The 11,766-nt window shown below is 48.5% G+C and overlaps 1 protein-coding gene across 1 annotated transcript; it reads left to right on the top strand.

The window, feature by feature from the left end:
* The first annotated feature begins 34 nt into the window (after window positions 1–34).
* LRRC74B (leucine rich repeat containing 74B) lies at window positions 35–11,489 on the top strand. Its single transcript, XM_076353169.1, has 9 exons — window positions 35–58; window positions 297–515; window positions 1,888–2,020; window positions 3,756–3,962; window positions 6,000–6,109; window positions 6,695–6,810; window positions 7,491–7,569; window positions 8,051–8,146; window positions 9,653–11,489. Exons 1-9 carry the CDS (start codon window positions 35–37, stop codon window positions 9,824–9,826), a joined length of 1,158 nt encoding a protein of 385 aa, XP_076209284.1. The 3' UTR covers window positions 9,827–11,489.
* Window positions 11,490–11,766: the final 277 nt, after the last annotated feature.

Below are 11,766 nucleotides of genomic sequence, written 5' to 3'. Positions count from 1 at the left end.
CCCGCCCCTCGCGGCCCCGCCCCGCCCCGTCGCCATGGCAGCAGCGCGGCGGGCCCGGGTCGGAGATGGCGGCGGCGGGGGGCGGCGGGAGCGGCGCGGACGGGAGCGGCGCGGACGGGGGGAGCTCGGGTGCGGCGTGAGGGGCTCCGCCGGCTGGGGTTGGCTCCGGCCCGGCCTCCGCGGGCGGCGTCCCCGGGGTGGGTCCGGGGGGATGCCGGGCTTGTCCGGCCGGTCCTGGGAGGCGGCGGCCTGCTCCGGGCCCGGGCCTTGGCCGCCTCCCCGCTGTGGCGGTGTAGGAACAGAAACAACGTGGCGAGCGCTGGGGCTTCGTGGGAGCACTCGGTGAAACTCTCTCCAACGCTCTCCCCGCAGGCGAGGAGGATGCTGGCGGCCCGGCCGGAGAGAGCTGGTACCTGGCCGCGTGCCGGGCCTGCGGCGTGACCCCGGCCTCCGGCCTCCTGCGGCGCGCGCCGGGCCCCGCGCTCAGCCTGCGGCACCGTGGCCTGGGCCCACGGGTGAGGGACGGCAGCACCATCACCCCGCGTGAGGGACACCTGCCGCGGGGCTCTGGGGCGTCAGAGGGGCTGCAAGCCCCGTCAGCCAGCCGGGGCTGTCCTCTCTGTCACCCTGTCGTCACGCTTAGCTCTGGTCCCTTGCCAGAACCAGAAACCAGTGCAAACACCCCAACCTAGGGACTGTCAGTTTTGTCTTTCCCACTAATGAAAACGTTGTTGTAGCTCCTCTGGGTATCTGAGCAACCCAAGTTTTATGTCAAGAACATATCGGTGACCCTTTTCTGCCTGCCTTGCTGGCGGTTCAGATACCGGTTAGGGGCCAGCGTTTACTCCACACGAGGTTTGGTGTTTGGCAGGCGGTGGGGATTTGTCAGCAGGTTGTTTTGCAGGGCTCAGGAACGGGAGTCGTCTCCTTCCCTGGACGCGGGAGGGGAGGCGGGAGGATGGGATGTGCAGGTGTGTCATTGCCCCTCTTCCCCCTTGGGTTGAGAATTTTTCCTGAGAGTGTGTGGTCTCCTCTGGGGTACTCCACATTTTTTAAATTAATATTTTTAGGAAGAAATTATAAACTTTTTGTACATTCACACATTGGTTCGTGTCCCACCCATGAAAGCTGCTTTCAGTGGGCATGGCATTTTGGAAATGTGTGCTTTGGACCATGAAAAGGGTGCAGCCTTTCATACCAATTTTTGGTGATAAACCTTTTTGTTCTGTTAAGTGTATTTTATCTGGAATAGTTCTCTGAGGTCCCTTCCAGTTCATTTTCCCGTGTCTGACATCCAAGGCTGGAGAAAATACTTGATTTTGCAGTATCTGTTGAGTAATCGCAAGGTCATTGCCATACTTCTGTTTAAATATTTCTGAAACCAAGAATTCCCAGTGAAACAGACCAGGGCACTGACGCAATAGAAGCTTCTTAAATGTCGAGGTCAGGATTCAGAGCAACCGTAAGTAAACAAAACATAGTAAACCGGCGCTTACTATGGCTGTACTGACAGACTGCCAGGTAGAAGTGATGTCCGGAGAGGTACACCGTCAGGCACAGGGGGCCAGAACCTTTCCCTTTTCCTCTACGTCGTGAATATTGACAGCAGAAGTATTTTTCATCTTTTTTATGGAAGGAGAAAATAATTTTATGATAACATAAGCAAAATGAAATCTCTTGAATTTAAACCATATTCAGTGTTTGCTTTTCCAGCCTAGCTTTAAATGATTTTGGAAGGGGAATATTTTTGCATGATTCTGCTGATTGCTTTGTGAAATCCCCCCCGAGCCCTGCCAGGCTAAGGGGAGCTGAAACAGAAACATTCACAAGAGCTTTGTGAACCCAGTGAAACTGTAAATGACCTGTTGTGGGTTTTATTTGTTGCAGGGTGCCAAGGCTTTAGCTCTTTCCTTGATGGCCGATACCTCTATCCTAACGTTAGACCTGAGTGACAACTGGCTGCAAGGAGAAGGGGCAGCTGCAATTGCGGAGATGCTGAAAGAAAACAGCTGCGTTTCAGGTTTGTATTCTCCCATCTGCCGTTCTCTGGTAGACGCGTTGCTGCAGAGGAGGAAATCGTGCTGGCTTCTTTGTGCTGTCATAGTGACTCTGTGTGTGTGAAAAGGGTACCAGAACTGGGGTGCTGTTTGAACGGTGAGTGTTTAAAACTGTGCTGCTCGTCACCTTTCTCCACCTGTTTTCATAGCATTTACTTTTGTGAAGTTAGGATGCCACTAGCTGGAGTCAGCCCAGTGCTGTTATTCCTGTGAAGCTGCTGGAAAGAGCGAGTTTCTGCTTTGATTGTGGATCAGAAACATCCACCTGAAACTTAGACTATTCAGAGGATGTGGTTAATAATGGTTAAGGCTTTGTAAGTTGAATTTGCACGATTGGCATCTAAGAAAACGGAGCTTCTAGGTAGGGACAGGTGGAAGAGAAGCCCATCTAGAGTGAATCTGCAAGCCTCTGTTCTAGCAGCAGCACGTCTGCTCTTCCCAGGGACATCTCACGTGTCTAATACCTCTAATACCTCTAGACTACAGATACTACAGATACAGGGAGCAGACGCAGAGCAGCGCTTCCTGAATTTAAGTCTCAGACAGGCAGTGTTGTGTCTAGAGATCATGGTTTCAGTCCCTGCTTTTCCAGGGTCGATATTCCTGCCTTTCATAATTTAAGTAGCAACTCCCAGTTATACCTGGACATAGGTAACCTTATCTGGGTTGTAGGTTACACGTGGCAGGGTCTTGCGCTGGCTCCGCAGAGCTGAGGTGCGGTGAAGGCAGTCCAGTGGGATACAGCTGGTTGTGCCAGCACGTACCCAGAAGCACTAACAAGCCCTGCCAAACCTGAGGTTGTTACGTGCAGAGACAGTCTAGGAGTCTTGTGCTGTGCTTCTATGTGAAGAGCGCAGAGCAGAGACCCAGGACGGGTCTGCGTGGAGCCCCTGTCATGTGTCTGTGTCACTTTTTCCGGCACTTGCATTAACCTCCTGTTTCAGTGTCTGAATCTGCAGGCCCCCGCTATGATACAGGCAGGACTTCGCTGTAAGTCATGCTGGTTGCTGCGCTGAAGGATATATTTTATTCACAAAGAACAAGGTCAGTTTAGACAGCTGAGAACACAACTCTTGTGTAACTAAGGCAACCCTAATCTGCTTTGTCAGGAAGTCATCATGGATGAAGGGGACAGGTTCTGTGCTGTGAGACCCCGTTAACGTGGGATTTCCTTATTTTTGTTTTCTAGTGGTTGGATTCAGTATTAGAGGTTTAGGGCTCTGTTACTTCTGTGCTAGGAAGATTCATTCTGTATGTAGGTGGGCAGAGAAGTTCATACTTTCATATTTGGGTCTCAGCGTCTGTCTTCCCATCCATTCGTGGTGTTACATTTAGCTTTGCTGTCTCTCCCAGCCTACGCTCTTCTTTTCAAGCCGTGATGAGGAACCAAGAAACCCGCTATAACTTTGCTGAGTGTAGGTTGTGCCTGGAGTGGGAAGACAGATGTACAAGGAGCGCTTTTGTCTCATGTCTCATATTCATGTGGCAAAACTTAAATGAGCCTGTCTTAGGGACAGGCTGTGAATTCAAAAATGAAGTTCTGTTGTTCCTACTAAAATACTGTGTTAGACCAGGTTCAGCATTCTTATTTTCCAAGTCTGGCACTGCTTCTGCCATTGCAGCATAGAGGTCAGGCGCCTCTCTGGCATCTGATATGATATGATTTGATGATCTGATAATGTTTTTTTCTTTCCCCAGCTGTTGATTTATCTGACAACAAATTAGGCGTTGAAGGAGCTAAGGCCTTTTCCGCTATGCTTCTAGAAAATACTACAATTGTGTCCCTCCAGCTCTCAGGAAATGAATTTGATGATCATGCAGCGAAGTATTTAGCGGCTGCCATCACAGCAAACAGCAAGGTGGAAATTCTGGATCTGAGTTACAACATGTTTGGTGACAAAGCAGGTAAGTGCTGTCTGTGCAGCTTGCACAGAGAGTGCTGCTGTGGCAGTTAGCAACGCAGCTTAATGAGTTGCTTGCCTGCCTCAGACCTTTGGGGAGCAGGGTTGGTTAATATTTTCAGTTTCCTGAAAAGTATTTTTGGCTCTTTGTAGGCAAAACCAGTGCAAGCTATCATCATTCGTTCATCTGCATTCTCTGCCTTTTCTTACAGCATTGCAAGCTTTACCGCTTCTGTTTCTTTCCTCGTTGTTCCTAGTTCCCAAGTTCTGATGGTCTTCCTTTCACTGAACTATCGTTTGCTTTTTTTCTCAGTCATTATTTCAGCTTTCACGGGTGTGTAAAATGCTTAATAAGAGCAGAAAAAAACCAGCAGAACGGAGTTTGCCAACAGTCCTTCTGTCTAGCTCCCTGTCACCGAGAGGTGATTGCAGGTGCCAAGGGGAGGGTGTGAGAGTGGAACAAGCAGGCGGTTGCGCTTCCCTGATACCCTGCCACCCTTGACAGCTTGTGGTTTGGGGACTTCCTTTGCTAGTGACTTTGGCTATTTCTTTTCTTGTTGGTCTCGACCTTGTTAATACATATTGCTCTTTTTCTTTGGTTTCTGATTTTTAAGCACGCTGTTACTTAATCGTTACATCCTTGCATTCACAGCGCTCCTGTGATGCTGTCTGATGTGATGAAACACAGTTATTGGTCTCTGGGCCTTAGTCTGTACTGGTTTCACCAGGCTCACTTGTGCTGGGCTGAACTCCCCCACCCTTTCTTCCTGACTGTCCACTTCTGTAGAGCACTCCTCATGATGTCATTGCTAATCCCTGACTTTTCAACCTTTATGCTCATCTCCTTTTTGCACCTTATTGGCACATGCTTCATCTTCTCCATCTATGGCTGTCCGTGGGCAGCCCCAGGCATGTGTTCTGGTACTATCTCCAGGATGAAGATTCACAAATCTTCTCCCTACTCCTGGTCTCACCCTACAACTGCGCTCCAAATCCTTCTACTTCCAACACTGTCTGTGATGGGTACACACTCAAAAAGGGAGATACTGAATTTTTTCTCTCCCATGCCACATCCTATGCTGTCTGTCAGGTCCACATTCTTCCCGGGTTGTGTCTTTCATGAAAAATTCACCACCTTCTCTCCATCCACTGCTTTACAACCCTTAATCATCACACATCTCACTGGCTACAGCCTCCTCCTTGAAGATCCTCCATGTCTTCAGTGGGCTTCTCTGGCTCACAAGAGAGGAAACAACCATAATCCTCATTTCTTCTGGCCACCAGGAACACACCAGCCATTCACTTGGTTCCTTCCCAGTTCCGTTCTGCTTTTTTCCTCATTTTTACTTTTGAAGGCTGCAATGGCTGCTTTTCTCTCCACCCCTATCCTGCTCACCTCCTGCTGCCTTTACAGTCTTTCCCCAGTCTTCTGGTCTTCAAGCATGGCAATGGCTTCCTTTTCTTCTGTGCTGGTTGACAACCTCATTTCTTTCCTGGCCCATTGGAAACTCACGGAACACTTGCTGATGAAACCTATTCAGATTTTATAATGGCACAGGAGCTCTGGGAGGGGTTAAAGAGGGAGCAGAGCTGGCTTCTCTGCCAGCAGAGCGGACCAGCAGGCTTCAGTTGGCTGGAGGCCAGAGCTGGGGAAGGGTGAGAGACTGTGGGAAGCTACCTGGTGCGTGGTGTCAGCTTTCAGACCCTCCTCAGGCTGGAGAACCAGCCGGTGCGGTCGGATCTCCACGCATGAGCAGCAGACCCTGGCTTTGTGATACGGTGATTGCATTTTCTCTCCCTCTTTGCTACATTTGCAACCTGTAGTCAGAGAGCACATATGCTTTATTGTCCAGCAGCTTCTGCTTTGTGTTTACGGTAAACGAAGTATAAAAGAAAATAATATGTTGTAGTTTTAATTGCCTGTCTAGAGGTAATACAGGCAGTTGCAGAGAAATACCTAAACTAACCTGAGCTTCCTTTTAACTCTCAAACTTAATTCTTTCAACTCTTAAACTGTTTGGCTTCATGTGTTTTTTCTTAGGTGAAATTCTTGGAATGGCAATAGCAGAAAACACTGGATTAAAGGAACTTAAAATCAGCTGGAACCATTTCCATAGCCAAGGGGCAGCTGCCTTGGCCAAAGGCTTGGGGGTAGGAAATGTTTTCACTCCTGTTTCTAAATTCTGAGAACTCGCATGAAGCTTTATCTGTTTAAAGAAGCGTGAATGCCATGATGTGCTGTTTGCCTTGTGCCCTTGCCTGTCCAACAGCCATCTACGATCTGGGATCATACAAACCTTGGAACTAAGCGAGTAAAATCATCCATTGTCTATTGACATATTGCATATGTTTTCATTGCTCTATTTCTAGTTCTTTCCCTTTTTAGAGTCAAAGCTACTATAATGAATGTTTTGAATTGTTTCATTTCACTTCTGATTCATAAATCAATACAGAAATTTTTTTGTAGTCTATTTACAGTTTTTACTCTACTAAAAGAAAGTGGCCTCTCATTAAAATAAGAAACAGTTCTTCCAGCCTCTTAGGCTGAAAGGGGCCACTAAAGTAATTTCATTTCACCTCTTGTATAATGCCAATCACGTGTGCCATCCTAGCGGAGCAAGGCCCCAACTGCTTTTTGGACAGTAGAAGGGGTGGTAGTGCACAGGCAGGATGTTTCTCCAAGGCTGAATCAAGTGAGAGGGAGATTTTCAGTTGTGCGTTTATGTCACACCACAGGCAAACATATTTCTCAAAGTGCTGGATGTTTCCTACAATGGCTTTGGCAACAGTGGAGCAGCTGCTTTGGGGGAGGCTCTTAAAGCCAACAACGTGCTGGAAGAGCTCAACGTTAGGTGAGTCAGACTGGTCCTGCTGCACATTTTCTCCCATTCTGCAGCGGTGGGCAAAGCCCGCAGCAGCCATTTGGATCTCCTACCTGCAGAGTGTGGTAGGTGCGTAAGGCAGAGGGAGCGTTACAAAATACTAGCGCTGCCGGTCTCATCCCAAACCCCAATTCCTCTCCTTAAACTTGGGGTAACTTCCACAGAATGCGTTACGGGGTGTGGGGGAAGAGCATCTGGGGATTGCACAAGGCCTGTTGGGGGATGTTTAGGGGAGGAACCAAGGGTGAGGGAAGGAAACCAGGTGGTCTGGGGAGGTATAAGCATGGGAAAAGAGAGGGACAAGGTGTGAATGTTGAGTGTTTCTGTGTTGGTCTATGTGGCTGGCCGTGTGCATATCTTGCATACATTTGTGTCTGTGCCTATTGGAAATCCACGGTCAGCCTTACTACTGGGGGCGTGGAGCCGTGTCAGCCGCGCCTCTGTCAGCCTGTGGGATTTGGCAACTCCTCACCGCTTCCAACCTCTCAAGTACAATTGTTTAGTTGGAAGGAGCTGCCCTAAATTCCCTCTGGATATAACATGTTTTCAGTGCTGCGTGAAGCAGTAGGTTGCATATCCTTTGCCTGAGCAATGTGGATATGGAAAACCTGCAGCTCAGCATGTGAAGCATGCCTTTTATTTGTTTTTAGCAACAACCGTATTTCGGTGGAAGGAGCTCTGCACATTGCAGCTGGCCTGAAAGAAAACAAGACTCTGAAAAGACTTAACGTGAGTAACTTTCCTAGGAAGGTATTGGAGCCTCTTACACATATTTAAATATCAGTGGTGCATGTATGTCCTGGATTGGAACCCCTTAGAACAAATCCACAGCAAAATCAGGGAGCTGCTTGCCCCAGCCTGTCTCCTCCCATGCTTCCCTGGTTGCAGTATGCTCTCATTAAGACAGAGGGCTTGTATCCAGCACTTTCCTCGGTGAACAGAGATTTCTGTGAGCCTGCCACTGTGTGAACTGCAGCCTGTCCTGCCGTGTCTTGCAGCAAGGATAGCATCCTATTGCTGCGGCAGTAGTGTCCAGCTTGACATGGCGGGTGGCACTGGGATGGCCGCTTGAGGGCCCTTGGCCCACTGTTACTGGCACTTGAAGTAAACCCTGCTGGTATCTCACCCACTGGGGGCCACTGGTACCGTCAAGGATCATACAAAAAAATCCATGTCACATATCCTCCTGCTGTTTCTTTTCTGACTGCAGATGACCAGAAATCCCATGCAGAGTGAAGGCTGCTGTGGGGTCCTCAGAGCTCTACAAGCAAATTCTGGCACTGGCATGGAGATCCTGGACTTGCCAGTAAGTGTTCCACCAGAAGGAAAAGGGAAGGGAGGGAAGAGGTTGAATACGTGGTGTATGAATAACAAAGGGCTGCCAGAGGGATTCTGGCTCTGGCGTTGTTGCTGCCCAGTGAGGACTGTATATGGAGGGAATGGCCCCCGACTTCAAAACATGGACTTGCCTGTATGTGCCCAGGCCCCACTTTGTGTGTTTGCAGCAGCACCAAGGTGCATGAAGGCACCGAGCTGGGCATTGCTCAGGCTTTGGGCAGCAGCAGGGTGTGGAGGAGGCACGGCTCAGCTGTCACTGCAAAGGTGCTGAGCACTGGGAAGAATCTGGCCACCTGTGAATTCAGAAGTTCCCCGGGAAGCTTGAGCTCTCTGCTGTGACGATGCACATAGTTTTGGAAAGATTTCTGTCCCATTTCTAATGAAGCTAAATGGCCCTTACAAGGCACGAGAACTGCCACTTACTTGAACCTCTACCCCATTTGTGAACAGTGCCAGATCTGAGAAGGCAGCCCTCTGTCACCAGGTAGGTCTCAGCAGAAGGCACCAAAGAGCATCACTTCTGGAACAGAGGCTCTGTCTCAGGCCAGTAGCCACCTAATGCCCTTTGGATCAATTAACTAGCAACTACTTTTAATTTTTAAAAAGAGAAGACACTTACTCAGTTGTTTATTGAGGAGGGATTTGTTTTGCCTAGCTCATATACGATGTCGGTGACTATGTCTGAGGTGATTACACAAGATCTGTTCATAGAAGATGGAGGTTTAATCGATGGTATTTAAGGCAAAATTAACACACCAAAGTGTAGAAGTCTGCTTTAGGATGGGGAGACTTTAACTTCAGCTCTGTATTGACTGTATCACCATGGACTACATAGCGAGACTGTGATGGTGAGCTCAGAGGAAACAGTTGCCTTGCAGTCACCAGCATTTAATCAGGTGAATCTTGTTCTTTGTGACCCTTTGCTATGAACAATCCAGACATCTGCCTTAAAGAGAGAGCTCATGATCCCTGAAATGTTGAGCTGCCTTCTGTCATTCAGTGCCTGTCCCTTGTTCCTCCTCCTTTCCAGCTGTTTTAACTTCTCTTCCTGTAGACCATTCTTCTGGGCTTACTATCCATCCTGGCATTGTCCTGACTTTCTCTCCAGGTCTTTTTTTATTTGTTTGCTTGTTTTTGACAGGGTGTTTTCCACCTTTATCCGCTTTAGCTCACTGGCTTTTGGCAGTGCAGTGAGGAGCTTGCATGAAAACCCCTATCTTCCTTTGATTTCTGTACTGCTCACCATCACTTTAGCTCTTTCGCTTCTTGCCCTGGGAGCAGGATGCTGCTGCTTGTTGAATCTCATACCTGCCCGTAACATGGTGGTGTTGGCTAACGGCCCTGGATCTCACAATCTTGTGTTAGAATTTTGTGTTTGGTTTGAGAGAGCACAGAATATGTTGCAATAACTGTTTTCTGAGGGATGGTAAATCATACCATATGCTTACTTACCTGTAGTGATTTTGCCCTCTAGGACATCCCTGTGAACAAAGAGCTTGCAGAGCTGTGTGATGCTGTGAAAATACTTTTCCCAAATCTTCTTCTCAGACGTGGTGGAAACGTGAAGTTGCAGAGGAAAAGTCAGTCGAAGGTTGAGCTTCAGACTCAGCCCAAAGTGGTGGGTAATTCCCAGAACGCAGTGGCTTAACATGAGCCTCTTTGGGCTGCTTCTTCAGCACCTCTGCCTAACGCCCCAGTACCACTCACCAAGCCCGTGACACAAGGATGTGCCAGGGCAGTGCTAAGGCAGGGTCTGTGCAAATATTGGCTACTTCATCATTGCTGACGCTTGGAAGTTTTTCTGCCTTTTCACTTTAAGATTTCTGCTACGGCCAGCTCTGAGTCTCTTCCAGCACATGCAAGAGCATCCCCATGGATGAGAGTCCAGGGGCTCCTTTTTCATCATCATCTTCGTGTGTATGGACATTTGTCTGGTGGAACATCATGTGCTGTAGCTGCTGCTGGTGCTTGGATCCATAGCCCACTGCAGTGGGGTCTGTACAGCCCGAGAGTGCACTTACTATGTCGGAAGCAAAGTCCTATCCAGAGATGTGCTGTGAACAAATGCTTTCTGCCTTAGGCTTGTTCTCCTGTTACACAGCCAGGAGTGCCTTTGCTGAATTGGCTGTCAGATGCACTGCTGACTCATTTTCAGCTGCTTCCTACTGCAGCTCCTTAGCCTCACATGGAGCTCATGCTCTCCAGGGTGGAGCCCCCGTCCTCAGTCGTGACTGGTGTTCTTATTTCCTGGATGTATGCTCTTGCTTTTGTCGGTGTTACGTAGGATAGATGCTACAAGCTGCCTGGAAATAGGATAGGCACTCAGTGGTAGTTCAGCAATGACAACAGCACATGGGGTGTAACTCTTTTCCCCTCCCTGGGATGTTTTCTGTGATGCCAGTGGATCCTCCCTACGCTCTCTGGGACACCTGGGCACTGTGGTTCAGGGAGGGGGGGAATTGTGAGCTCCTTGAGGAGCATTGAGCAGTGGGCAGGAATCATGGCTATGCTCTGAGCATCCTGGCTTAACTCTCCCTCTCCTGGTCTCTGGGAAGAAGTGGTTTCTTGCAGCAGATTCTTACAGTTTGGGAGAGGGGCCGAGGATGATCACACAAACAGCTCTGGATATCTGGCTTGGGCTGGAGGCGCAGGCAGCTCTGCCCCACAGTCAGAGGGCAGCAAACCCCAGCGGTCTTGCAGTGCTGCCTTAACCTAGTTGTGGCTATACACAAATAATTGCCTTTCATTCCCTGAAGGTTGGCGGACCTCTTTGATAAAGTGCTTGCAACGATCTTGGCTTCATCCGTGGCTCCAGCTAGGCAAGCCTGGTCAGTCCCCAGGCACGTCAGTGTGCGCTGGCTTTGATTTCCCCTTTCAGTGACACACCAGCTGACGAGGTCTGGGGACATCCAGGCAGTGCTCTCCTGTAAGGCAGTGGTGACACCTCTCTGAGAAGGCAGCTTGCGAAGGCAGGGCCAAAATTGAAGAAGATGGCTTCTGCCAGTCTCCTTCCAGAGTAGCTGGCTGATGCCCTGTGTTTTGCCTTATGCTTTTTTCCCTAGAACAGAAGCATTATAATCCCCTTGCTCACTTTTGTATTTCATTTACCTAATAAATATGCCTACCAGTGAAATTGCACTTAGTGTTAGTTCTCAGCAGAAGATGAGGTTTAGCCTCTTTATTTGAAAATAACTCTATGCAGTTATGATTTACCTAATGGAGTCTGTCCTATAAATGTGCAAATTATTTTAGTTATGTATCTAATAAATAATGTCTGTGCCGTGGACTCACACCTGTCCACACCACTTGGAGAGGTCTCTTGCATGTTGTACAGTCTGTAAATATGGGTTGTTTCTAGAAATTTCAGAACCATCCTGACACCCCCTCGATCTCTAGATGAAAAATTTGTGTATTGAACACAGAAGCTGTTACGGGGCTTGATTTAAATCAGTATAAGTACTTATATTTTAAAATACTTAGTCACCATTTATTATTTCTGTTACGTCCTTTGCCCTAGCCCTTCCTATGATCTCCAAAGAAGAGATGCAAGTTAAAATTGTATTAAAAATAAGGTGGGTAAAGAATTCT

Source organism: Aptenodytes patagonicus, chromosome 15 (assembly GCF_965638725.1).
Source record: "Aptenodytes patagonicus chromosome 15, bAptPat1.pri.cur, whole genome shotgun sequence".
Classification (NCBI taxonomy): domain Eukaryota; kingdom Metazoa; phylum Chordata; class Aves; order Sphenisciformes; family Spheniscidae; genus Aptenodytes; species Aptenodytes patagonicus.
The sequence above is the reverse complement of the archived record's forward strand: the minus strand, read 5'-3'. Positions and strand labels throughout refer to the sequence as shown.

Coding starts and splice junctions, on each gene's coding strand:
- LRRC74B (XM_076353169.1), top strand. CDS start 35: ATGGCAGCAGCGCGGCGGGCCCGG. Junction 516..1,887: donor ACCGTGGCCTGGGCCCACGG/GTGAGGGACGGC, acceptor TATTTGTTGCAG/GGTGCCAAGGCTTTAGCTCT. Junction 3,963..5,999: donor CATGTTTGGTGACAAAGCAG/GTAAGTGCTGTC, acceptor GTTTTTTCTTAG/GTGAAATTCTTGGAATGGCA.